At 37.8% G+C, this 26153-nt stretch overlaps 1 protein-coding gene across 4 annotated transcripts in view; it reads left to right on the plus strand.

The window, feature by feature from the left end:
• The window catches only part of VPS41 (VPS41 subunit of HOPS complex), a 113076-nt gene that overhangs the window by 74488 nt on the left and 12435 nt on the right, over positions 1–26153 (plus strand). For all 4 annotated transcript variants that reach the window (XM_066191154.1, XM_066191172.1, XM_066191182.1 and 1 more), the window contains 14 exons: positions 469–598; positions 2293–2408; positions 3839–3895; positions 6147–6208; positions 7050–7131; positions 12537–12629; positions 13130–13257; positions 14171–14315; positions 15599–15640; positions 15748–15798; positions 17049–17186; positions 20149–20203; positions 21226–21366; positions 22862–22998. In XM_066191154.1, coding sequence (XP_066047251.1) covers positions 469–598; positions 2293–2408; positions 3839–3895; positions 6147–6208; positions 7050–7131; positions 12537–12629; positions 13130–13257; positions 14171–14315; positions 15599–15640; positions 15748–15798; positions 17049–17186; positions 20149–20203; positions 21226–21366; positions 22862–22998 — 1377 coding nt within the window. The remainder of the gene's footprint in view (positions 1–468; positions 599–2292; positions 2409–3838; positions 3896–6146; positions 6209–7049; positions 7132–12536; positions 12630–13129; positions 13258–14170; positions 14316–15598; positions 15641–15747; positions 15799–17048; positions 17187–20148; positions 20204–21225; positions 21367–22861; positions 22999–26153) is intronic.

Consider the following 26153-nt stretch of genomic DNA (forward strand, 5'->3'; position numbering starts at 1 on the left):
TCATTTTAATACCAGAATATCATTGACTCATAGAGCTCTGTCCTTCAGGGCATGAGCCTAGCTGGGTATGTGTTCTCAATTCTTCTGTTACTTGTTGAATTAAGCATTTGATAGTCATCTGTGATAGCCCTGAAAACTTCTGTGACCAAGAGCAGAAAAGTAGCGAGCAAACTCAGAGTTGGACCTATGTCTTGTCTATAACTCCTCCTCCAGACTGATCTCTTCAAGGGAAGCAATCCAAGAGTAACTTGGATTACTTGGAGTAACTTTCCTTTGAGTTCCAGATGCAATTACTCTGTGGAGCACAGCTTTGCAACTTGTATGATTTGCAGCTGACTACCCAGTGCAAAGTACTAGATCTTTGTGAATGTTTGCAGCTGTTGAATTTCAGCCTTGTTTGTAGATGACCACCAGTTGGTGTTGCTAAGGCAAATCATGTAGGAAGCAACTAAGATGTCATTTTTCTAGGAAGTGGAGTGTTGTGCAAGGCCTAGACTCGATATTGTGCAACCTCTACCTGAGTCCTGTGAAGAGATCTCTTCTGATGCACTAACAGTACGAGGATTTCAGGAAAATGAATGTCGTGATTATCATTTAGGTAGGTGTTCTCAATATTTTTTTGTTTTCATACCTTGCTTAAAAAATATTTGGATGTTCTTAGCCTCCTTTTTCATTTTCATGTCATTTTTTGTCATCTCCTTGAATGGCTGTAACTGCTTATGACACTGAAGTGTAGAGTAGAAATCCACAAGAACCAGTCACATGAAAGAAAACAAATGTGTTTAAACATCATGATTTTTAATGCCGTATTGGGTCAGACATACTGGAGAAGGTAGAAGTATGTATCTCCTGTAATGTCCAGTATTGTGGAAGGCAATATCTTTGATGGAGATTTATTCAACATGTGACCCACAGGAGCTCTTTTTACACAAAAGTCTTCAGGAATAATGAAATGAGTGGCGCAATGTCTGGAAAAGCTGCTTTAGAGGGAAAGATGGAATAAGTATCATTTCAACAGTAAGAGATACCTGGGTCAACCTAAAAAGGGCACACTGATATTTAGCTTCCCTGTACTGACAAAGCTGCCAGTTATTTTACAGACCTCCAATGGTAAAATGGAATGAGTAGGAAATGGATTTTGGCAAGCTCCACCTAGAAGATAGGTTTAATTAAGTAACAGGAAGGCGCATTAAGTGCTGGCACAGTATATGCCATATTTTAAGGATGGGATCGTTTTCTGATCTATATGTTGTAGCTCAGAAAGATGCATGGCAAAGCTGATGCAGAATTCCTTGGTGAAGATTATGTGGCCTGTGTTATACACAAGCATTTCTTCTGGCTTTTAAAATATGTGAATCTGAATTTTAAGTATCTCCTCTGGCAGCATACTTCAAATCATAGGCTTGGCAAACCTCTTTGTGAACATCTATACCCTTAAACCACTAGAGATATAGTATGTCTCCTCCTGACCTCAAAAGCTTTGGTGCTGCTATCAGTAGAATTGGGATTTCTTTATACATCTTCCAAAGCAGAACATTGATGTCCACAGCGGTACTTTTATGCTTTATGAATATTCTAGTTTACCTGAAAAATCTCAGTGTTTTGTATGGCTTTAAGACAAGCATTATTTCGTGAATTGCTTATCACTTCTGGAGTCTATTTGTATGTGTTTATAGAAACTGATCTGGACAGTATGTGGTTTTCTGTTCTGTACCAACAAAGTACTGGTGTTTCTTCATGGTTCTGTCCAAATGATAACTATTCAGAGTAGTCATCTTCTGCATTTGATTTTACCTTTTAGTACTTTTTCTTTGAGCTTACTCAAAAATAAAGGTTTACGTTGTAAGAAAATGCATTATACATATAACCTTAACTTGCAGCATTGGAAATGCATTGCTGTAATGACGTGCTGTGTCTCCAGGAGTTACAGCATCTATCATTTATGCTTTTGATGGCCTTGACCTTGATGGGAAGGATAAGTTTATTGCAGACAATGTATTGTAATAGTCCTCTAAAAGTACAATAATGGGTTCTAAACCATCATAAAGTTTTCACATAGTGGATGAATCAGAATTTGCAATAAGCTGTAGTGTTTTTTTGAAAGATATTTTGTCATTTAAACCAGTTTTAATTTATTGGAGAATGCAACTTCTAAACTAGTGTGTCCTGCAGGAGTAGCCTTGCTGTCTTCCTTGCATCTCCTCTTTGTAAATTCCCCTCAAGGGTGTACTAAAAAGCAGAACTTTACTTAAAGAAAATATAATAATAATAAAACTGTGTATGCATTTGCAGAGTATTCGGAAGGTGAATCACTTTTTTATATCATCAGCCCAAGAGATGTGGTTGTGGCTAAAGAGCGGGACCAAGATGATCACATTGACTGGCTCCTTGAAAAGAAGAAATACGAAGTAATTTTTACATCATTCTTTCCTTCAGACTTTCCTTGTTTGGAAATTTGAGTAGGATGATGGGTTTTGCTTGGTCATTTGGATTGGACAGTTTCTATTCTTACAGTCATTGACTAAATGCTTGTAAAGGATGGGAGTTAACTATATATCCCTCCACCTCTTGCAGAGTTAGTCTCACTACTGAAACAACTAATCAGAATTTCTCCCAAGTGATATAGCTGAATTAAATGCTGAAAATACTGCTCTCATCATCAGTTATGAAATGTGTTAGCTGACACTGAAAATTATTAAAACTGGGTTTTGGCTTTAGAAGAGCAGAAGAGTTAACTAATGAGCTGTGCTTTTAAAAGTAAAATACTATGAGCTCAAACTTTAGCTGCACATGCTGAAAGTGGTGTTGCGCACAGTAAAGCTGACCCAATATTAAAAGACAAGGGTATACAGCTCTCATGGAAAAAAATAGCTCAGCATTTGATTGCATAAATATTGGTATATGAGTATGTATATCTAAACACCTAAAACAATAATAATAAATTCTTACATACCATATCAACATGCACCCAGTGGTCTGAATTCTAATATCTTGCATTTATTGGCATAGAAAATCTGTTTTGATGCATAAAGTTAACTTGCAAATTTTTATTTATGTTTGTTGTGTGCCCGTTATAAGAAAAAAATGTGGAAAAGCCATTCAGCATGTATTGCTTTTGCTAATATAATCATGATATTTCTCATGTAGATTTGTTTGAATCCATGTGGATGCTTTTGCATTTGAATAGCAAACTTGTATGATGAGTGCAGTTTTGCTGTATATGTAAATCACAGCATTTGGTCCCTGAAGACTCCAATAATTTGCAAGTGACAGCTGTGTGTGTGTCTTTATGAAAGCCATTCAAGTTAGTAGACAGGCATGTTATGATGTATCTTAAAGGTTTCATTTTTATTTGTAAAAGCGCCTGCTTTTTTTCTGTACATTCAAAAAAATTAGAAGAAGCAGAAGAACAGCAAATTACACTTAAATATAAATCATTCTGACTGAAGGAGACATTTGGGCTGGGGAACTGAAAGGTAGCCTTCCCCCATTCGCCCCGTTTCCTGTTGGTTTTTTTTAACAGGTTTTGGTAGTGGAGGGGTCTCATTTGAAAATGATCAAATGTGACTGCATTGTGTGTTTTGTTGTAATCTTGTGATTTGATCCTAATGTAATAATCTAGAGTGAACCCAGATGGAAACAAAAGTAGTTTTCTCTTTGCTTGACTGCTTTTGTTTGAGTATGAATTCAAAGCTGTTCATCCAGCCATGGCATTAAATATTCTAGTGCTTCCAAAAACCTACTCTGAAAAAGAGTTGATTTATACAATTCTAGAGCTTTCTGTATTGAAAGTTCATGTATTTGACTAGTATCTCTGTTTTCTCCTTTTTGAATATAGGAGGCTTTGATGGCAGCTGAGATCAGTCAGAAAACCATAAAAAAGCACAAGATTTTGGTAAGTCTCAAAACTTCTGTTCAAAACAAAATATCCTCTTTCTTTTAGAATGGTGTAAGATGCAACAAATTCCCTGTTTTTTATATCACCAGGCAATAACTGTTAGGCATACTCCAACTGGCATCTGATTTCTTGGTTTCAGCTGTAGAACAGGAGAGTTAGTCTGTGAAACATGAAAGCATCTGCATTTTATGGAGGTGCTATTGGCATTGGAAGGAAGAGCATTCCATTTCTCTAATTGCTGAAGGGGATTTTTGTTTGCTTTTACTTTTGTATTAAATTTACTGTTGCTTGAAGTAACACACAGTTGCTTGCACTATTAGAGACTGCAGGCGGGAGTGACAAATTTCTTCTTAACTTATACCTTGTTCATGTGACAGGGTTTTGTAAAGAGTTTAAGAGAAGCTGCTTTTCTTACATATAGTTATTTCCCATGTTTATAGTCCCTTTCACAGAGCAACAAAGGGTACTGATGTTTAAAACAAAAGAAGGAATGGTGTAACAGAAACAAAAGTGTCACTAATTCTAGCTTTTGTTTATTTGCTTTTGTTTAAATTCACTAATACTGATGCTGCTTTAAGTTGAAGTTTGTACAAAGTGTTCAAAGATGTGTTTAATTTTTTGGTCAGATTACTGATGTAATAAGCATGCTGTTTATCAGTATGTCTTAAAAAACTTTTATTCTTGTGTAGTCCAGAAGTTGAATCAAGATTTAAATGTTATGCCATTACCTATCACAGAGTTTGCATTTAACAAAGCTGCTCTGTGACTCTTGCAAAAGATGTAAAGAATTGTTAATGGGGGCCCTGACAATGCATTAGGAGGAAAAAAGAAACTCAAACAAACACCAAACTAAATAAAAAAAAAAATTTAAAAAAAAAAAAACCAAAACAAACAAAAAACCACCAAACCCTCAGCTTTTCTTCTGCTTTGCAGGAACTTGCTCTACAATAAATGATTAAATTCAGTGAAATACAAGTAGTTTTTGAGAGTTTGGTCTCTAAAGCAAAAGCCAACAGAATGTGTTGAGGAATCAAAATGTTGTCATCAAGCCCTAAGTGAAGGATTAGTGGTACACTGATTTAAAATAACTCATGCTTTCACTAACAACACCACACTCAGAACACCTGACAAATCTGGTAGCCTTGGGGATTCTTTAGATGGCAGTAATTATCACTGCTCCTCTGCACCTCTTGAGCAGAGCACAGAGATCCTAAACAACCAGATCTACATCTCTTTTCCTTATACATCTTCTCTGCTCACTGGGAAGCTGGTCCACAGGAGAATGAAGATTTCTGTCAGCCTCTTTCTTGAGAATGGTGAAGTTGAAAATACAAAGGTGGTTCCTATAGTGTAATGAAATCCTAAAATCTTGTGTATATGCATTTTTTTTCTAACTTTGTAGTAGATTGACCAGTTGAAGTTGTTGCATACCCCTGTTCATATTCTGCTATGATCAGTACTGTCCTTGATATTGATCATAGAAATGTGCCTTAGAAGAAGCAAATGTTTATTTTTTCTAAGAAACAAGGACTTCTTTTTCACTGTACAACTGTTTTTTTCTTTTTTCCTCTTTTTTCTTTTTTCTTTCTAGAAACAGCATGCTTTTTCTAGTGATATGATTCTTAAGTTATGCAGTGGGTACACTGGGTTGTGTCAAAATGGACATGAGGTTTGAGATTACACTAGGAGACTGATGCCAAAATTTTAATATATATTAAATGCCTGCCAGAAATATTTTACAACTGACCTGTGTGATGAACTTTGAGAAAGGAAATTTAGTATATAATAACTAATAATCTTGCTAAGTTCTTTGTAATTCCTGGACTTTACTGAGCAGCATTAGGATTTATATTCTCAACCAACTTTTTGCCCTTCTCTGCAAACTTCGTGTTGACAAAGAGCATGCCTTATACAATGACTGGTGGTTTTCTTTTTTAACTAGTTCAAGCACTGCAAGATCAGCTATACATTTCAAACAGTCCTTAGTAATTAGAGGTGGTAGTCTTCTTAGCATCAGTGAGGTTATGAAAATTATTTAAAAGACCACCTTCAGTTGAACCTCTGAGCAGTCTATGCAAGTATTTTGTATTGACTGTTCTGTGGGCCCCACTTGTAAAGGAGAATCAGGGGATGCACTTAGAGCCTTGATTTTCCAGCTGTATGCACTGCTGTTATGGTAGTTCTTGCAGTAGTCAAGTAGTTCACTTCCAAACTTTTGTAACTAATTCTCTGGTTTTATTCCCTCTAGGACATTGGCTTAGCCTATATAAATCACCTGGTGGAGAAAGGAGAGTATGACCTGGCTGCCCGGTAACCAAGTTTTAAAGATCTTCTTTGCTGGCTAAAGTGTGTCTTTGTGGGGGAAAAGCAAAAACAAATTACTGATTCTGAAGTATTTGTAGATGGTGATTTTCTGTGTGTTCTGGAGTTTCTGAAGTTTCAAAACATAGAGGTGTATTGCAGTGCCATATATATTTGTCTGTAATGACCTAAAAGTTACTGTACACTTTAACTAGAATTGAGGCATATATTTTTGAAAGTAAGCCTTGATTTTTTGAAGTCACACTAGATTTTCAAAACTAAGGATTTCTTTGGATTTTGATAAACTCTGTTTATTAGTGTGTCATTGCACATAAGACCATCAGAAAATAATTTGATTTTGCATAGGTATAAACAAAAATGTCAAATATGGGACTTTAAAGTAAGGGTCAGAAATTACCCGAGGTTTTTCTTTTCATGTACGTGTAAGCGTAAGCGTATCTTTTTATTCAGTTTTTCTCAGCTGAGATTTAGAAACTTCACTTATAAAGCTAACCAAGAGGGTGGCATCTCTGCCTATGGTGTGTGGATTTCAACTAGATGATGTTTAAGCTCTCTTCCAACCCAAACCATTCTATGGTTCTATGAAAGCTAATGTGGCCCTAATCACTAATGGTGGATGCGTAATAACCAGTAAGTCCTCTTGTATGCAATAAAATTTTAAGGTTTGAAAGGAGGAGAACCTGGCATACTCTGGTTGAAGTGGTGGCTGCCAAAAGAAGTCACTTTTGCAAGTGTCCTGATAGGGAGAAGAAGAAAGGAATTCCTGTAGTAATGCCGTCACAGTACTTTCTCTACCTACTTTTGTTCTCATCTTCCGTTTTCCTTCCAGAAAATGCCAGAAAATCCTTGGCAAAAACACAGAACTCTGGGAATTTGAAGTTTACAAGTTCAAAGAAATAGGTCAGCTTAAAGTAAGCTAATTTCTGTGTCTGCACTCAAGTAGTTTGTATGTTGTACTTACTGTTTGTATTGACCAAGTATCTAAAGCACCACGTTTAATGGCCCTGTTCTGATATTGCTGCCTCAGATCTCTGTTTGTTTCTAGACAGCTGTTTTTCTGATTTATGTGTATATGTCTTAAAAAAAGATTGGCGGCATAGTGCTACATATTTTACTTGTTGGCAGTCTCCACGTGAAAGACCCACTCCCAAGGCTTTTACTTGCAAAGATGTTCACAGTTTAATACATCTTTCCCGTTTACTTTTCATTTGTTTCCAGTATGTCCTAAAAATCCTACCCCAAGTATTAAGGAAAATAGACTCTGTGGGTGTCAGTCCTTCTGGCAAATCCAGGTCCGTTGCAACAGTTATGCAACTTAAAGTGTCAGAGAGTTGCAAAGCAACATTGAAGACTATGCTGTGTGCTAGAAATGGTGGTAAGAAAGAGAAGCAGTCTGCGCTGTCTGGTGTTTTCCCTAGATGCCAGCCAGCTACTACAGCATTTAATGTGAGAGTCTCAGTTAATGACTTGCACAGGACATAAAGCCTAGTACTGTCACTGCTAAATCAACTGAAAACATTATGCACACTCCCTTTGGTAACAATGTGTACATTTACTTCTGAATTTTATGTCTTCCTCTCAAACTCAATGAGCCAAAAAGGACATACTATTAAGATCTCACAGTGTTTTTGAGAAAAACTAGTCCTTTGCTAGTTTTGAGCTATATAATTCTGTTCAAAGACCAAAAGTGTTTCAGCATTATGAGTTTCAGAAGTGTCTGACTTCTGTTTCAGAGCCACTCCAGTGCAAAAAACCAGGCTTACCTTTAGTATGACTTCTTTGTGGTTTCTTTACTACTTTGGAAGATGAAACCCTATGTTTCTGTTTCTTTTGTTCAGTCCAATAAAGGACTTGTATGCAGGTACAGGTGAATTTTTGATACACTGCTTCATAGTCCTTTTGGGTGCATTTTGGTTTTTAGCTGCAAATGTCTGGAAGGGATGTTTGTTTTCTGTCCACTTACACCATCCAGCAGACTGTAAAATTTAAAAATATTTGCAGGTTTGTTCGAAAAAGATCTCTGCTCAATTACTGCTTTTCTAAACAGTTGGCTATTTTCAGCCTTTAGAATATTTCTTTTCTTCTTAGAGCCTAGGCCCAGGAATTCTCATAAATACGTGAGATGCAGTCCATTCCATTATTCAGGTTCGAGTTGCTGTTCTAGAAAATGTCTGCCTTATTTCACTATTTCAATCGCGTATAACTTTTTCCAGATTTCTAAAGATGTCTGAGTATCATAAAGGATGAACTAAATTAAGCCAGATCTAAATTAAGGGGTCCTTGTAATGCTTGGGATCACTTGTGTGGAATTTTTACCTACTTACATGACTAGCACATATTAAAAACCATATTGTAATTGGCCTATAATGGCTTTAAGCCCTGGTGAGAAGCCTATTTGAGATGCTAAAGCAGAGTTTATTTAAAAACAGAACATTCTTGGCAGAATTTGCACTGAATATAAGTTGTTGCCTGAAATCTGATGTTTAAAATCTAGCATGATTTGCCAATAACTAAGGTGACAATAAACCAAAGGCTTGAAATTTCCTTCCTGCGCAGAGGAATTAGTGATACCCCAGTGTCAAAGTCTGTGGGGTGAGTATTGTTTGTTTGCATGTGATTTTAGGGGATTTTTGAGTGTTCTGTAGTAAGAGGTCCTGTTTGGCTACCAAAGGTTGCATTTTGATATCTTGATGTCTCTTGTCTTCAGTGAATGTCCTCTAGTAAACCTAGTTGTGGCAGTTTCAAGATTCTAGAGCCTTGCAGTGATCTGTTCCTCTCCTCCAACAGTGGTGGCTTGAGGGAGTTTCGTGCTTGTGCTGCCTTTTGCCCAACCTGTAAATGAAACTCAAGATAATTTTAGTAAGGAGGTAATATAAGAGTGGATCTTTATTTGAAGGCCTTCAGGAGCAGTTATGGAAAGATGTCCACAAAAGCCCACCCCTACAGGGATGAGTACAGATTTATAGGTTTTAGGAAATTTTCATAATTGATAAAAAGCACCAATTAGGAGGAGAAGTAGTGATGCAATTCCCCCCCAGGTCAAGCCCCTTCTCTGGAGCCCCCCCTTCAGCACTAGTTGTACTTTGTCCATGAGAATGTATTTTGAAGAGTTTGGCCTTGGTTCCCAGAAAGAACCAAGACAGCACTGGACCCTCTGGAATTTGTTTTGTCTTTCTGCTTAGGGAAAGGCAGTGGGAAAGTACTGGGAAAACTAGTCACTAATCCAATAGGTGACAGACTTACAAATATATGTGTGAAGAATACAGAGAACATAGAAGAGAAAAAAAGGCAAAACCCAAACGGCATCACTTGTGCTCAAGTCACTTCAGTATAAAATCTAATGTCTCAGCTCAGGCAGCTGAGGAAGGTGGACGGATTCAAAGGAAAGTTTCAAACTGTGAGTGCTGGCTGTTGTGGCATGAGGGATACGTTCTATTCTGTTTGCTGTGAGAGCAGTGACTTTCAGCAGTGGTGCAGGATGATCACCTAGTAGCTTTTCGGTAAAAGCAGTGCTTTTACCAAAACATTTGAAGACATTTGAAAGACTTCACCTGACTGTAGTGGGTATAGCAGAGAGCAGCACTATCCTGACAGGCTCTTCATCTCTTAGATATCCTTTGAGGAATAAATAATTGTTGTTTTGGCTTACTGGTGAGATGATTGTCTCATGTCAACTTTTATATGGCCTTTCTTGTGTATACCTCATCCTTACATTTATTGATGAAAAGTCTGAAAGCAGATCTTGAAAAGAAACAAGGGAGGAAAATATTTCTGTGCATAGTATCTGCTTTTTTATTTAAAGTCACTTTATCACATAGTTCAAGAATTGTTACAAAGACAGTCTGATTCAGAAGCTTTTTTGTGTGACCTTGCTCCCTAACTGCAGCTTAAAAATAAAATAGGAAGAGTTTGTAACCTCCAGCCTTTGTGCCAAGGCTTAAAAATAACTTGTATGCTTCTTACATGCTGCTTGTAAGCTCAGTCTTTCCTGAGCATGGTGGTCAAACTGCAGGAGGTGGTTGTAATTTTTCTTTAAGGCAATGGCACATAAGGCAGGAGAAATTTCCTTCACGAAGCAGTCTGGCTCACACACAACAAGGCAACTGCACCTCTCCAGAGCTTGCTGCATGGCCAAACTGCAGCTAGGAGTTGCAACAGTCTTTTGGGGGAGGCTGTTCATTCAGGTGGTAACAGGAAGGTAGAAAGTGGGAGTGAAAACAACCATTGGAGATTGTCTTCTGCTTTTGAGTCTCCAGTTGTTGTCCAGCTTGCCTTCTCCATGGTCAAAAGAGACTTTTTATGAAGGGGTCAGGAATATGATACCCCTGAGCAGCTGGCAAGACTGTGCCCTGAGTTAACTGATAAATTCTGTGACAGCTGTCTCTCAAATGTAGTGCTGCTGATTTTGGCAGCACTACATTTCAAAAGCTAGCCATGTCGAAACAGCACAGCGAGAGGAAAGGTCTAAAATGTAGTGATGAGAAAAATGAGATGTTTTTTTCTCCTTTGTTCAAGTGGCTTCAGTAAGAAGATGCTGTAGTACCATGTGCCAATAGCAGGCAACAGGCTACAACATCTCTGAATGTTTGGAGGAATTTCACCGGTGTTGGTCTCTCAGCTATAAACCCTACCTAACTCAGCTACAAACCCCAGGCAGCTGGTAGCAGTGGGATTTATTTTGGCAGGAAATAATCTTGGCCTCTAGTTGCCACTATGCTACTATGGAATAGTAGTGCTAATTATATGCTGCGCTGAAATTCCAGGGTATGAGCTGATTTATTCTGACAGCTTCTCATCTCCTGCTTGCTGGAATGCAATTCCTTAACACCTTTTATACCACAACAGGTCACATGTCTTTACCCTTTCCATGGAGAGATATATTTTTAAATTAATTTTCATTTGGGTATGTAAAAATAGCCCTTCATAGAATGGTGACCCCAAAGTAAGTAATAATTCAAAATTACATGTATATTGTGCTTGTGTGGTCAGGTTCTGGTAGTGGGAGTGTTACAGTAGTGGCTTCTGTGAGAGACTGGCAGAAACTTCCCCCATGTCCATCAGAGTCAGTGCCAGCCAGTGCCAGGACAGACCCACTGCTGGCCAAGACAAAGCCAATGATAGGAACACCTCTGTGGTAACAGATTTTAAAAGAAAGAAAAAAGTTATTGCACAGTTGTAATTGCAACCAGAGAAGTATGGAGTGATAATGTGAGTGAGGAACAACTCTGCAGACACCAAGGTCAGTGGAGAATAAGTTGGTGCTTCAGACACCAGAGCTGAGATTCCTCTGCAGACCGTGGTGCAAACCATGGTGAAGCAGCTGTGCCTCTGCAACCCATGGACAACAGAGGGGATGCACCTGCAGCCTGTGTAGGAGCCCATGCTGGAGCAGGATATGCCTGAAGGACTGCACCCAGTGGAAGAGTGACCCGCATTGCAGCAGTTCATGGGGAACTGTTGCCCATGGGATGGGCATGTTAAAGAAGGTTGTGGAGAGCTATCTCCTGTGGGAGGGACCCCACAGTGGAGAGCAGGAAGGACTCCTCTACCTGAGCAGTGAGAGAAGCAACATGTGATGAACTGATCGTAACCCCCATTTCCTGTCTCCCTGTGTTTCTGATGTGAAGGAGGTAGAGCCCAGGAAGGAGGAATGGATGGGGGAAGGTGTTTTTGAGATTTATTTTTCTTATTATCCCACTCTGGTTTGATTATTAATAAATTCAATTACTGTCCCAAATGTGAATCTGTTTTGCTGTGATGGTATTTGGTGAGTGATCCCTCACAGATCTTACCTTAAACCAAGAACCCTTTGTTACATTTTTTCTCCTCTGTCCAGTTGCAGAGGGAAGTGAGAGAGTGGCTTTGTTGGGTGCCTTGTATCCAGTCAGGGTCAACCCACTACAACACATTTTTCAGCTAATGAATCCTTATACCTTTTTAAAAGGCCAAGACTTAACAAAACGGGTTTTGAAAACGTTCTTGTTTTGAGGGGTCTTTTATGGGTTTTGTTTTCTAAATGACTACTCTCATAAGGACAATGGCTGATTCTCCCATTCTAATTAGTATCTTGCCACCTGTCTCTCAAATGATGGTTCTTTCAAATGAGTTACACAATCCCAGTGTATATAATCCTAAAGTAAATAACTTCTGGGTGCTGCTTATAAGCATGAGTTTATAAGGCTTCCAGGGATTACCAGGGTCCGTGTTTTACATATAGCTTTATTCTTTTGTTTCACAACAATTTTTTTTTCTATCAATATAACAGGATGTTACATGTCATTCCCAATCTGACACTTTATTCTCTTTGTTCCTATAGTCAATTAGTCGTTACTTGCCAAGACGAGATCCAGTTTTGAAACCTCTGATCTATGAAATGGTCCTGCATGAATTTTTGGAAAGTGACTATGAGGTACTGCACCGTTATGTGTCCACATCAATGTGTCCAATAGTTATTGCCAGTCAAAGACCCTTAGCAGTGCAGAATTCTGACAGCAAATTCTCAGACATATTCAAACAGTTTATCAGTCGACAGTTCCACAATAATGAGAATTTTTAAAAGTTGAATTTTAATTTTAAGAGAATAAATAGAATGTTCTTCAGAAATGCAAATATTGTGAGATTGATTATTTATTAGACTGTTATTTTTAGTTTGTTTATGTAGCATAAGTGGTTGAGGTGATGCACAAAGCCTACAGCACCTGAAAAAGACTCAGCTTTATGAATCTTAATAACATTGCCCTAAGAAGGAAAGATCTGTGTTCTGCATTGTACATGTTTGTGGGCACATGAAAGTTCCTTAAAGATTAAAGACAGCAGGTATTATCTCAGAGGCTTAGCTGAAACTTTGATGTTTTGAAATGCTCCTTAGGCCATTCTTTCTATTTCTGTTACAATCTCTTATACTTTTAGGGGTTTGCAACCCTAATAAAAGAGTGGCCTGGAGATCTGTACAACAACACAATCATAGTTCAAGCTGTAGTGGATCATCTGAAGAAAGATCCACAGAACAGGACTTTGCTACGAACACTTGCAGAATTGTGAGTACAGTTTTAAATTCCTGTTACAAAATGTACACTTAAAATAGTGTACTGCAGTTTATCCATATTTGCTTGGCTCTCTTAACAGAAATCTTCTTTGCTGCAGTCTACAGAGTATTGGCTTTCTGTTCTCTCCATTGAGCTGATTGCGCAGCTTAGCAATTCTTTACCCTTCCTTGTAAAGTTCACATTGACTATGAAAGCAAACTGTTAAGCATGAGATTGGATTTCCTACTCCTCTTTCCAAAGTAAATAACTAGCATTCCTCTTCATACTGTCAGAGGAAACCTCTTTTCTGAAGTGTGCATTTCAGAATTACCCATGTGAAAATAAAATGGTGGGGGGGTTTGCCTACTATTTAAGGAGTCGTATATTTAGGTTTACTGCATGGATGGAAATATATGACTGGAAATGTGCCAAAACTGGTCTGGTTCTTGGTCACTTTGTACAGGGATAAAGCTCTTTGATTTTCTCAGCCTGATCACTGTGTTATTTTCATACTGCTTCTTTGAAGAAAGAAGAGTTGCTGTCTATTGCTATGTTACAATCTGCCCAAAAGTTTTAAGAGAATAATGGTTTTTTAGCTCTGAAGAGTGTTCCCATTGGTTTCCAAGAATTGAAAGGCTAGCATTTTGTGTGTCTTCCCCTGTGAGTTGAAAATGGAAAATGAAAATGCAGAAAACTGCAGGTCAGAACACAAGTGAAGGCCAGTATAAACAGAGGTGAAATTAATGTTGCCTGGTGTTTATTTCCCTTTACAAAAATGGATCACAGCTCTATTTAGATATTTATAAAATCAAGTAGTATCCTAACATGTTTTACATACTAGAGTATGCTTATATTTTCTCTCATAAGTGATTTTCCTACACTTAAGTATGTAACATTACATGTATTATAATCCCTTTTTTATCAGGTACACTTATGATCAGCGCTATGGCAGAGCTCTGGAAATCTACCTAACTCTGAGGCACAAAGACGTCTTCCAGTTGATCCACAAGCACAATCTCTTCAGTTCTATCAGAGACAAAATTGTTCTGCTCATGGATTTTGATTCAGAGGTATGGTGATCATAATGATTTTATATTCACTTTCCTCTAGATATAATTTAATAGTCTGAAAATAAATGAGCTAAAGGTGGTGTTGAGACAGAGAGTGTGTTTGCTGCATCTGGACACATTCTGAGATAAGGAAGATTGTTTCCCTGGATTGCAAAATAATTGACCAAAGGATTATTTTTTCCTTCATATTTCCATCTGTGTTTCCTTTCCATTTCCATTTGTCACTCTCAGTGAGAAAACTGAGTGTCCACATCATTTGAGGTCATTGTTGTGATTCTCAAGTTACAATATTAAACATCATTTCACACAGAGTATGATATCACCATGTTACTCTTTCTGTATTTTGAATCAAATAATGGTATTAATAAACCAAAGAAAGGAGATAGTGAATTTATTTAGGAATATATTTAATGTACTTGCCATTTTCCTTTCAACACAGTCCATTAATCTGCTTCTGAAAGTTTGCAAGGTTATTAACCTAAACTCCAATAATCAGGAAGTGTTTTTCCACACTAAATTCTATCTTCTTTCTTTTCAGCTGGCTATAAAACCCGTGGCAAATAAGTTTTGGTGTGATCACTGGGAAGATAATCAAGTAGACCTCTTTTTTTCAGTGCAATAGTTGTTTAAGCACTGTAGCTAAAATATGGATCTCTACTGTTGGTGATCATTTTTAGTATGCCCATTCTGAACTACATGGAGGAAAAACAAGTATATTTTTTTAATCCAATAGAGTAAGTCATATCAGGAATCTGTGGTTGGGTATTTTTTGAAAGTGAAGCAAAAGTTTGCTCTTGAAAGAGGAAGCAGAACCTGTATTCTGGTGGCCACTTGGCTTACAAAGTCTTGTTTGCTTGATTAATGGTATTGGTGTGCATGTAGTTGGGAGGAATCCAGTTGTGAGGCAGGTTGAATTGTGTGTTTCTTACATAGTCATCACCTTGCAGTTCCCTTTTGTAATGGAGCAAATAGTATTTCTGCATCATTTGGCAATGGCTTTTTGTGATTGATGATGGTTCAGTGGGCATACTTCACCTGCAGGGTAGGTGCACAGCATTTATTGCTATTAGTGAGGAAACTTAGGAGAAGTATTCTGGAAGAATACTGTAATGCTGTGCTGTCCAGGTATGCTGTTGTTAGGTACATTGTTCTCTGAATTTCTTTGCTGTTAAGAGTAGGTCTGCAGTAGCCATCTGACACCCATCAGTGAATAATCATAATACTTCATAGAGTATGAGAAAATATGTGTACCAGTTTCCACATGAGTTCTTTCTCTGTTGTAGAAAGCTGTAGACATGCTTTTGGATAATGAAGATAAAATTACCGTGAGTATAACAAGTTCATGGCATGGCAATCCAATGCTAGCCTTTATTTCCTGTCCTCCTTTCTGTCTTGTAAATGTGATGTTTTTCACAGGTTTGTTTTCTTTCAGATCGACAGAGTTGTTGAAGAATTAGAAAACAGACCTGAGTTACAGCATGTGGTAAGTATTCCTGTATTATGTTGGTTTCAAGTTGGGCTGAATAAATTCTTGGCTGGACATACCTTTTACAGGTGTGTTTATCTTGTCAAATTGCACCTGACACTGAAACGTCATAAATCATCAGAGGCAAAGTGGCTTCCTCTGCCAATTTCCTCTTGAGCAGGGCCATAGCATCTTCACAGTAGTTAAATGATCTTAAAAAGTGTACCTGTGAGAATTTGATAATATAATGCATGCTTATTAACATCTCCTTTGCACTGCATTGTAGGCACTTGTCTTTTCTGGTCAATTGCTTCTTGCTTTTATTCCTCCTTTTTCCCTACCCAAAAATGAGATTGGTTGGTGGGTGCAGGTCTAAAATATGTTTTGCTGATCCATAGAGAAAATGAATTGTTTGTCTTTCTGAAGCTGTAACTTCCATACACTGTCGAATTGTTCTTGTTTTTACCGAATTACAGTATCACTGTAAGGCTGTAGCTCCACACTGCTATTCCAAAAGCTTCTCTTTGGTTTGAACATGCTGCCAGTGGAGTGTGACTCCACATAATGTGTGACTATGGGCTTGGGCTGTATTAGAGAGGGAAGTTTAACTTGCTGCTAGTTAAAGATGGGGCCCAGGTATTCATCTGGTGAAGAGGTGATTTATGGGTTAGGGATCTGATTATGCGAAGCAGTTCTATGAAAAGTGCAATCCACAGCCCAGGAGCTGTGCAGAGGCAACAGACAGTCACTTTACAGAAGGGAGGCATACCAGGAAGGCAGCAATGATGGTGAGTGGTCTAGAGGGGAAGCCATACAAAGAGCAGCTGAGGTCACTTGGTTTTGTTTGGCCTGGAGAGGAGGAAACTGAGGGGAGCTCCTGAGGGGAGCTATTTACACTTTCTTCACCTTCTTCATCAGCACTGAGCTCTTCTCTGGTGAACTGTGACAGGACCCAAGGAAACAGCATGAAGCTGTGTCAGGGGAGGTTTAGATTAGATACTAGGAAAGGCTTTGCCCACTAGAGTGACTAGGCACTGGAACAGGCTTCCAGTCAAAGGAAGGGGTTACAGCATCAAGCCTATCTGAGTTCAAGAAGCATTTTGACAATGCTCTCAGGAACATGGTGTGATTCCTGGCACTGTCCTGTGCAGGGATAGGAGTTGGAATTTCATTATCTATGTGGTTCCCTTTCAACTCAGGAGTTTCTATTATTTCATTGATAATATTGAATAAGTGGGCTTGAATTCGGACTCTTTTTTGATTCCTAGTATTTACACAAGCTTTTCAAAAGAGACCACCATAAAGGCCAACGATATCATGAGAAACAGATCAGCCTTTATGCTGAATATGATCGACCAAACTTACTTCCATTTCTCAGAGACAGCACGCACTGCCCGCTGGAGAAGGTAAGCCTCAAAAATCTAAGCATAGGTCCTTGATTTTTATGTCTGATCTGTAGCTTGTAGTCCTGTGAATTTCAAGCTGTGTCTGGTACTGCCCTCTACTGCCAATATGAGGGATCCTTTGAGTTTGTGACCATCACGTGCAGTTTAGTTTGCAGAGCTGATGACTCCTGAGACTTTCCTCTCTCAGCTCACAGGGCAGGAAAAGATGGGTATTTTTAATGTGGAAGTTCTGAATTCACATTTGATGTGTAGCTACAACATATCTACTCATCAGTGCTTAGCCTGACTGAGCAGTAGGCTATGGTTTCAAGAAATTGACAATCATTTTGCCAAATCTAGGAGCTGTCAGTGTTAGATCTTGAAAAACCAGTGACTGTAACTGTAGTTACTCTACCTTTTTATTGTAAGGCCTTAAGTTTCTCTTTAATAATACACACAAAATAAGTTACTGAACTAACGGGGCTAAAAGTATTTTGTCTTTGTACTTTGGCTAATACACATGGGATTTTACAGAGTACAAGGTTTCCATCTTCTAATTTAATTTTTTTCCTATTTCCTATTTTTCTTCCTTGCTCTTTCTTGTCAAATTACAAAATGCATAAAGGTAAGGCCAATCTTGAGTTGTTTCCCCTGCTTGAATTAATGTGAAATGAATTGAAATTCTAAGTTTTCCAATTTAGATGGGTCAGTATTTTATTATTTATATTTGTTGCTGTTAGTGGCTGAGCAGAGGAGATCTTGTGAAAGGATGCTTATCCATATGCAGCTATAATGATGACACAGTGGAGTAGTTTTCAGGTGTAATATTGAATGTTGTATTTTACGTGGTTAACATTCCAAAGAAAACTAGTACTGTTCCTGGTATCTCTCTTGTTGTGCATGCTTTCGTATACTGGAAAATACCTTCCTAGGATTGGAGAACTGGGATTTGTTGAAACCATTACCTGAAACTAGATTGTCTAGTTTCGGCAGTGAGCCTGAGAGGTTTCCAGCCAGAAACTTTGGTCTACAATATTGGCTTACTTGTTTTTAACTTACTGATTCTTAAGTTTCTGCCTTATGTATTATTCATGTGATCGTGGTTTTATATGTAAAACCTTACCTGCATTTTTTAAAAATTCTGAGGCAAATTAGTTTTATTTATTGCACATCCAGCCTCCTGTCTTTAATGGCAGGTGGTGTAGAAAAGTGCTGTGTAAAATTGATGCTCATTGCTGGCACTGCTTTGCTGAAGATACAGGCTATGAGCAAGAATAGGTTAGAGACCCATCAGCTTCTGGAAAATGTGGTGCAGTTATCACCAAAGTTAGGAGAGAAGAATGTCAGAAAAAATGTGTCATTCTAACCTTAATGTTAAAATGTTAACGTCTTTCAGTAAGAAGCTAAGGAAGAGAGGAAAAGAAACTACTACTATTTCTGTAATTACACTTCTTACCATGCATGTCGTATATTAACGCATCTTGTGACATACATATCTTTGTTCTAAGAAAATTAAAAGGGGAGTAAGAATTTCCCAGTTACTATTATTTTCAGTTCCTGTTAGGCAAATTCCAGCATGGTGTATAAATTGCAAAAAGAAGTTTATATTTATATTTATATTTATATTTATATTTATATTTATATTTATATTTATATTTATATTTATATTTATATTTATATTTATATTTATATTTATATTTATATTTATATTTATATTTTGCAAAAAGAAATCCACTCTTATTATTGCTCTAATGAAATTATAAACGCATCAAGAAGAAATTATTTGTGCTCTCTAGAAGTAAGCCACTTTTATTCAAGTGCAGTTTAGCAAACATTTTAAAAATTAGCTGGAAGAGAAGTAGCAATGTTCCATGTTTTCCTCTAGAGGGAGCATGACAATCAGGAAGTGGCAGTATCTAGACCTACTGAATACCTGGTGCTTTGTAGTTTACCTTTCAAGGGGAGAGGAAAAAGAAGGCTGTCAACTGTGTGTATAACTTACTACTATTATTCATATCTTCATTCACCTGAAGTATCTGGTAATTCACTTAACCCCAGCCCAAAATTTGTTGTCCATATCTCTAATCTTCATAGTAACCCTTCTGAAATAATGAGAATTAGAAGGAAAAGCTAATTCCTACCTCATCTTTGATTGTAGCTATACTTTATGTATTTAAAGTTTTGATTTCCAAGTGTGAAAGTTGATGAACAGTTGTCTTTACAGGAATGCTACGAATCTTGAGTTTGCTTTCTGTTTCCAAATTGGAAACAGGCATGGCATTGTTTATGGCATACCAGCCCTGCCGATTTCCTGTTACTACAAACTCACTGGTAATCAGTTTGGTAGTTTTGATAATTGTAGTTCTGGTTTCCAACTACACACAGATTCTGTAGCTGCTAAAGAGACTTCGCCCTCAGGCCTTTAAACCAAATTTACAAGAAATGCTTCCTCCATATTCTTTCATAATTGTTATTTTGCTCTGTCGTCTTGGTACAAAATTTGGAGGACACTCTCTCTCCTGAAACCATGCTGGTTACCCTGAGGAGAGTTTCAGCCTTGTGTTAATAATGAATGTCAAGCAGACTTCCGTCACTAGAGACCACATAAGTCCACCCACAGGAAGCAAGTCTTGATAGCAGATAACCTTAATGTTTTGTATTAACCAGCTTTTGGAGACAGAATAAAGAAGTTGCTGGTAGAATTAAAGGCAGAGATTGACACAGTCCAGATTGAAATACCTGTTTTGTCCCCAGATTTATTCAGTCTCAAAGAATTTTAAAGAGGATAATTGAAGTTGTGGAGTTCCTCTTCTTAATAAAGGCCAGAAGACTTGGCAGTGCTTATTAAGGGAGCTGTGTTCTTGTCAAAATGAATAATGTAACTTTGTGGAAAAATCGCTTCAAGCTTCTTGCAGCATTTGTGATCAGTAAAATTCCACGTGGCATGGTTTCCTGTATTCTCTTCTCTTTCCTTACAATGAAGGCTCTTGAGATCTGCCAGCAGAGGAACTTTGTAGAAGAGACAGTCTATCTTCTAAGTAAGTAACTCCGTATAAATAACTGTGATAATTACAACACTTTTAAACTCCTAATAAAATTTACGTTGTAAAAATATATTGTCTAATATGCAAACCAAATAACATGATTTAGGAAATAAAACAAAGCACTGGATGGATATGATGTCTTAGCTTCATATATTGTGTTACTGTGATTTTTACTTGGTGTTCTTCTCCGGTTCTGAAAGTGTTGGGGAGGCTATGGGGAACAAGTTGGGCAGGGAGGTATTTCTGGTACAATCTCCAAGAGAAGAGTTATAATGTCAGTTTTGGAAAGAGAAGAGAAATTAAACAAATGTTTTATTCTGAGTACGTCTCAGAAGCGTAGTATTATCTTATGTTGAGACAAAACATTTGCTTATATTGCTTTCTATCTTTTTTCCCCATAAAATTAGTTGTATATTGACTCCTTTAGCTGGCCAAGAATTCTACCTGTGAATGAGAGGCATTGGAATACTTATATGTATGTGTATGTATTAGTCATGAACATAATAGTAAGCATTTTTTACGACAATCTCTGGTTCAATAAGAAGAACATTTTTTGATCATTTCAGCGGATAGTAGGATTCACTAATGAATTTATTCAAAGAATAGTTCATAATTTCTGCTACTTCTTCCTGTTTCCTCTTATTTTTCATGGCTGTAAGCTGCACTATACTTACAGCAAATTAAGAGGGCTCATGTGGGCCCTTGAAGCTGGTATTTCATGTTATAGTTTATATCCATACACATAGACACACTCTCCCTCATGTTAGATGTTGCTGCAGTTCAAAACCCCAGATATGACCCAACACATCCTTGAGAAAGTCTCCAGGTCCCAGTCCAGCAAACTGCTCCAAGCACTTGTTCAGGTTACACTGATTTGCATTTCTACATCTGCATAGACTAGATTTGGTCTTAGTTGAATTAGTTTGAGTAAACTTCACACTTACAAAATTCTTATTGAAAGAGCATTGAACACTGATGAGCAATTAGCATTTATAATCTCTTATTTTTCCTTCCAGGCAGAATGGGTAATAGCCGCAGTGCCTTGAAGATGATAATGGAAGAATTGCAAGATGTAGATAAAGCTATTGAATTTGCCAAGGAACAAGATGATGGAGAACTTTGGGAAGATCTCATTTTATATTCTATTGACAAACCACGTAAGCAGGATAGTTTCTGTAAAGCCTTGCATGTGTGGAATGCTACTGCAATTAAAGGATTGAATTATTCACATGTACATTAGAGAAGGCATTCATATATGGTCACGGAGGTGTTCTGGTTTGTGAAGCACAGCACAGCTGTCCTACTGTGCATAAAAACTTGCAGTAAGGCAGTGTGAGGTTATGCTACACAATGAATACTTGGAGGCTTAACAGTGAAAAAGCTCTGCATAATTATGTCCTTAATGACAAATCAAGGGAACAGGAATGCTTTTAGTTTAGCAGAATGAGACTTTCTTTTTAGATAGCCTCAAAACACAGTCAGCAACCTTGATGAGGATTTTGCACGCTATGTTATTACAACTGCTTCCCTTCGAGATTCTGAAAGTGAAGAGTCTACACCTTTCTTCCCATCAGTAAAGCAACTAATTTATTTTATTTCTGTGTTACAAAGGTAAGATTGGTAATAATGAGTGCATTTTGCCTTCCTTTCATGATATGAATAGCTACTCCAAGTTGAAAGGTTGGATGGACTCAGAAACATAAGCATCAGTTTTGTCAAGGAGGCAGATTCAAAGAAGTTCAAATGACTAAGAAAACAGAATTTTCTTAACTATCAACTCCATTAGTTTTTTGCAAACTCTTCTGGGGGTTTAAATCAAGACTTTAAAGTCTCTCTTGGGACCTCTTTTCTGGGGGATTGAGAGTCTTGTAGAATTAATGTCAGAATATGTGTCTTTTCATCCCTTGGCTGCTAATTTTGACAGAAGAAATTATCAGAATCTGTTAATCTTTAAGAAGAATGGCATTCTCAAATTACCCTTACTTGAATGCATCACTAAAAGTGATGCTACAGTCAGTGACATCTTTAGAGCAAAAGGAATTCAAAGCATACTGAATTCTCTCAGTTTCTTTATGTTACAGTTTCTGCCTATATGCAGAGCAGCTCTAGTGATATTCCTCAGTTGTGGGGGTCGAAGAAAAAACACAGCCTTGAGTCATCATACTAGTGGGTTTTTTAGGCAGATGCTCTTCAAACAGCAAAAGACTTCTATGGTGTCACTCTCACCAATGTTTAAAAACACATTGAAATCAGGTTAGGTGATTGAAAATTTGTTTTTAAACCCTGGAACTGGGAAAGGAATTATCACATAAAGTAGTTACTTCTTTCACTCTATTTGCTTGAGTGCTCTTTTTATTGAATCAAAATGCGTTATTTACTTTTTGTGCTGGAGACTCAGTTACCACTTTGCTGAATACACTGGAAGTTCTGTAAATTGCCAAACTGTATCTTCCTCATTTTCCCAAAGGCTTGTATTCAAGTAAATACAGCTGCAAGAAACATACAAAGACTCTAAAAGAGACTTAGTTTTTTCATTTAGTAGAGAACTGTAAAGGAATAAGCCAAAGCTTGTAGCTTGTCACCAAAGTATCCTTTAATTAGGTATTTTCCTGGTTTGTTTTTCTTAATTTCTTTGCCTCTTGGTTTTCACAGCTTTTATTACTGGTTTATTGAACAATATTGGAACCCATGTTGATCCCATACTTTTGATCCACCGCATTAAGGAAGGCATGGAGATTCCTAATTTGAGAGACTCACTAGTGAAAATTCTTCAGGACTACAACTTGCAGGTAGGTTCTTCATGGGATACTAATTTTCAGAGAGACAGCAAACCCTATTTGTCACTGAACAGCACAAGAAATTGTTATCATGATTTGTTCAGTATTTGGTCATGGACGCTGTGGGCTGATACAAAACTATGACAGAAATGGTGGAAATTTGCCAAGATTTCTTGATGGCTTCTAGCCCTTCTAAGTGTCGTCCATATTGTCTTAGGCCTGGTTGGTAAGTAGAACTGGAAACATCTTGAGTGATTCAGCCTATTTTACACTGCCCAACTGTCCAGTATTGGAAAGTTTTGTGACCAGTACTTTTCATTCTGTTTCACATGAATGCAGAGGCAGAATGGAGGCAGAATGCAACATGCCCTCACTGAAACATTCATCAGGTGTTCAAGCCATATGTTAAGTGTCATACTAACTTAAGGAAGATGAACTTTTAAAATCAAATTCATGTCAATGATGCAGGATCAGTTGGTTAGAGCATGATTCTAACAATGCCAAGATTGTGGGTTCGATTCCTGTATTGTGGACCATTCACTTAAGAGTTGCACTCAATGCTGCTTTCAACTAAGAATATTCTGTGCATGTGCTGCTGTTTATGCATTAAAAAAAATTTAAAAATGGACTGTTCACTGGATTATGGGAGTTCTTACCCCATATACAGTTACATTAAGGTCACGGCTGGTATCTTGACAGGCCAGTAAAAACCCATATCTCCCTTCAGGGCAGGGTTTAAGCCTTTCTAAGGCTTTTCCATTGTTTTATTTTTATATGAACTTCAGATTATGACTTTGGCTATTTCAAAGAAGCATTTTACATTTCTTCATCTCCCAACACTTGTTATGTGCAAGGAACCTCCCCAGATAAATGGATAGATGTTTGCATTTAATGCATGTTGTAACATTACTTCAGGCTTTGACTTCATTGGGTTCTAGTATCCTTCCAAAATGATACTAACAAGATACCATGCTGCATTTCAACAGTTGCACATTTATCTTGTTGCTGTCAGTACCACCACTGATCATCCTGTTCCCGCATTCTCATGAAATCAAAATGTAGTATCTGTTGTGTTTGCAGGCGGACTGAGAAAGTGCTGTAAACATAGCTTCAGCTTTACACATGCAGAGTACATTGTGTGGCTTCAGGCAAAGCTGATGACATCATTTGGTCATATTTTGGGGATGGAAGTATAATTTTTTCTTCAAATATCTTTTAACAGAACTACTTTTAAATTAAAAGCATGTATTTGACCTTGAGAATGATGTCTAAAATGATTTACTGTTAGCATTGAAATGATTCATGGATTTCAAATTAATTGATTTTGAAGTAGAGTTGAATAGCTCTAGAGCTAAAATTTAGATTTCATAGGGGTAATAGAAATTAGGGAAGCTTAATGTAATTTGTGTTTGGCTTGCTTGTATGATAGAAAAACGTATAGCCCCAAAAAAGGCAATATTTCATTAGAGAGATGTAAGTTATATTTTAAAATAAGTCTGTTCCTTAAGTGTTACTGGCAGTGTGAAGTGCACTGTTTATGAACAGATGGTATATCTACATTGAGATTTAGAGATCTTACTGCTGGTCTTGCACACTCACCAAAGTAGCCAATTGGCAGGCTCAAATTTTATGGAGGGACTGTTTCTGCATTCAGCGCGTGGTTCAGGACATGCCTGGGACTTTGGGTAAATGTATGTCATGATCTGCTAATACAAGTGGGGGTCATGATGGTTGATTTATTGATCTCAGAGTGCAAAAGACACAAGAAAATTACAGTTTTAATCAAAATAATGCACCTTTATTGAGCACCCACAGCATGGTAATGCAATAGAGGAGAGAGAGAGAGAGAGAGAGAGAGAGAAAGAGACAAGGAATAGAGAGAGAGAAAGAGAGGGGAATAGCTACCAACAGATGAGACGAAGTTCTCGTGGCCATCCCCCAATAGATCCATCTTCTTCCATGGGAGATTTGGTTAACCTCGGGAGTCTATTTATGTGTTTTAATTCAGTGTTTCCAAAGCAACAGGCAGTTGGCCAGAGGTGGGGAGATCGGTACAAGGTCTATTGAGGGAACAGATACAGGACAGGCCAGTCCAGCAGCAAGAACACCAGTCCACCATGACCTGCCCATTGTTTCTGCACAGATTCTCATGGGAATGCATGCCAATTCCTTGGTCCAGAGAACACACCTGCAGGCAACACTTGGCAGACATCCCACCTCAGCCAGGCCAGAACTGTTGTGTTGGGGTTTTTCAGTCTCTGTCCTTGGGGTTTCAGTCTCTGTCCATAGACATTGGACTATCTCTTACAATGTCTAAGCAGCCTCTCCTTGCTGAGGGCAGTTCAGCCCTAGCAGAACCATTATTGTTGCCTTATTAGCTGTTTTAAAGTTAGTCTTTGGTGTGTTTGCATGATGCCTGATCATACGTACCTCTGCACGTGTTGCGTAGGTTCATGCTGAGAAGTCTATGACCTTTTTTCTGGCCTGGCACAACTCTGGCTTTTGGTAGAAACCTCCTGATGTGTAGCATGAAACATACCAGACATTTTGAACTCACTCAGAAATACAAATTTCATTGGCTAGGATTTTCTGGACCTTCATCTTTTTGGATCTCAAGCTCCGTAGGCATGTAAGTTTTATTGTTCTCATTTTCAAAGGCAAAAAGAATCTTGTGCTAAGATCCATGAAGGAGGAACGCAGGTGAAAAGAGAACCTGCTGCTTGACTTGCAAGTCACTGCCTAACACAAAAACTGTGCTGGTCTTTTCATAGTGATGGCTTCCCAAAAGATGTTACCACTGTGCCATTATATTGTTTAATTGTGGGCTCCTTTTGCAAGCCCTGATAAGATTGTTATATGCCTATGTAAGCATGCAAATGCAAATTTTCTATTATGCTCTTGAGTTTCCATACCAGTAAACTTTACTTAGGTGTGCTGTGAAATATGGGTAGGAGTTAAAAGCAGTGCCTTTGACAGATTTTGTCTTTTTGAAAACAGTCCTTTACATCCCAGAAAAACCAAGTAAATCAAACTGAGAGGCTGCCAAAGTATATATGGCTCACAGTATGCCTTAGAGAATCCAGCAAGAAAGTCTACTAATGCAAATTTTGTTGTATTTTTTTAAATTCTCTTTTCTTTGAATAATTTTTATTAATGTTGGCAGATTG

This window comes from Chamaea fasciata, unplaced genomic scaffold (assembly GCF_029207755.1).
Source record: "Chamaea fasciata isolate MVZ Bird 193981 ecotype frontalis unplaced genomic scaffold, bChaFas1.0.hap1 SCAF_1, whole genome shotgun sequence".
NCBI lineage: Eukaryota > Metazoa > Chordata > Aves > Passeriformes > Sylviidae > Chamaea > Chamaea fasciata.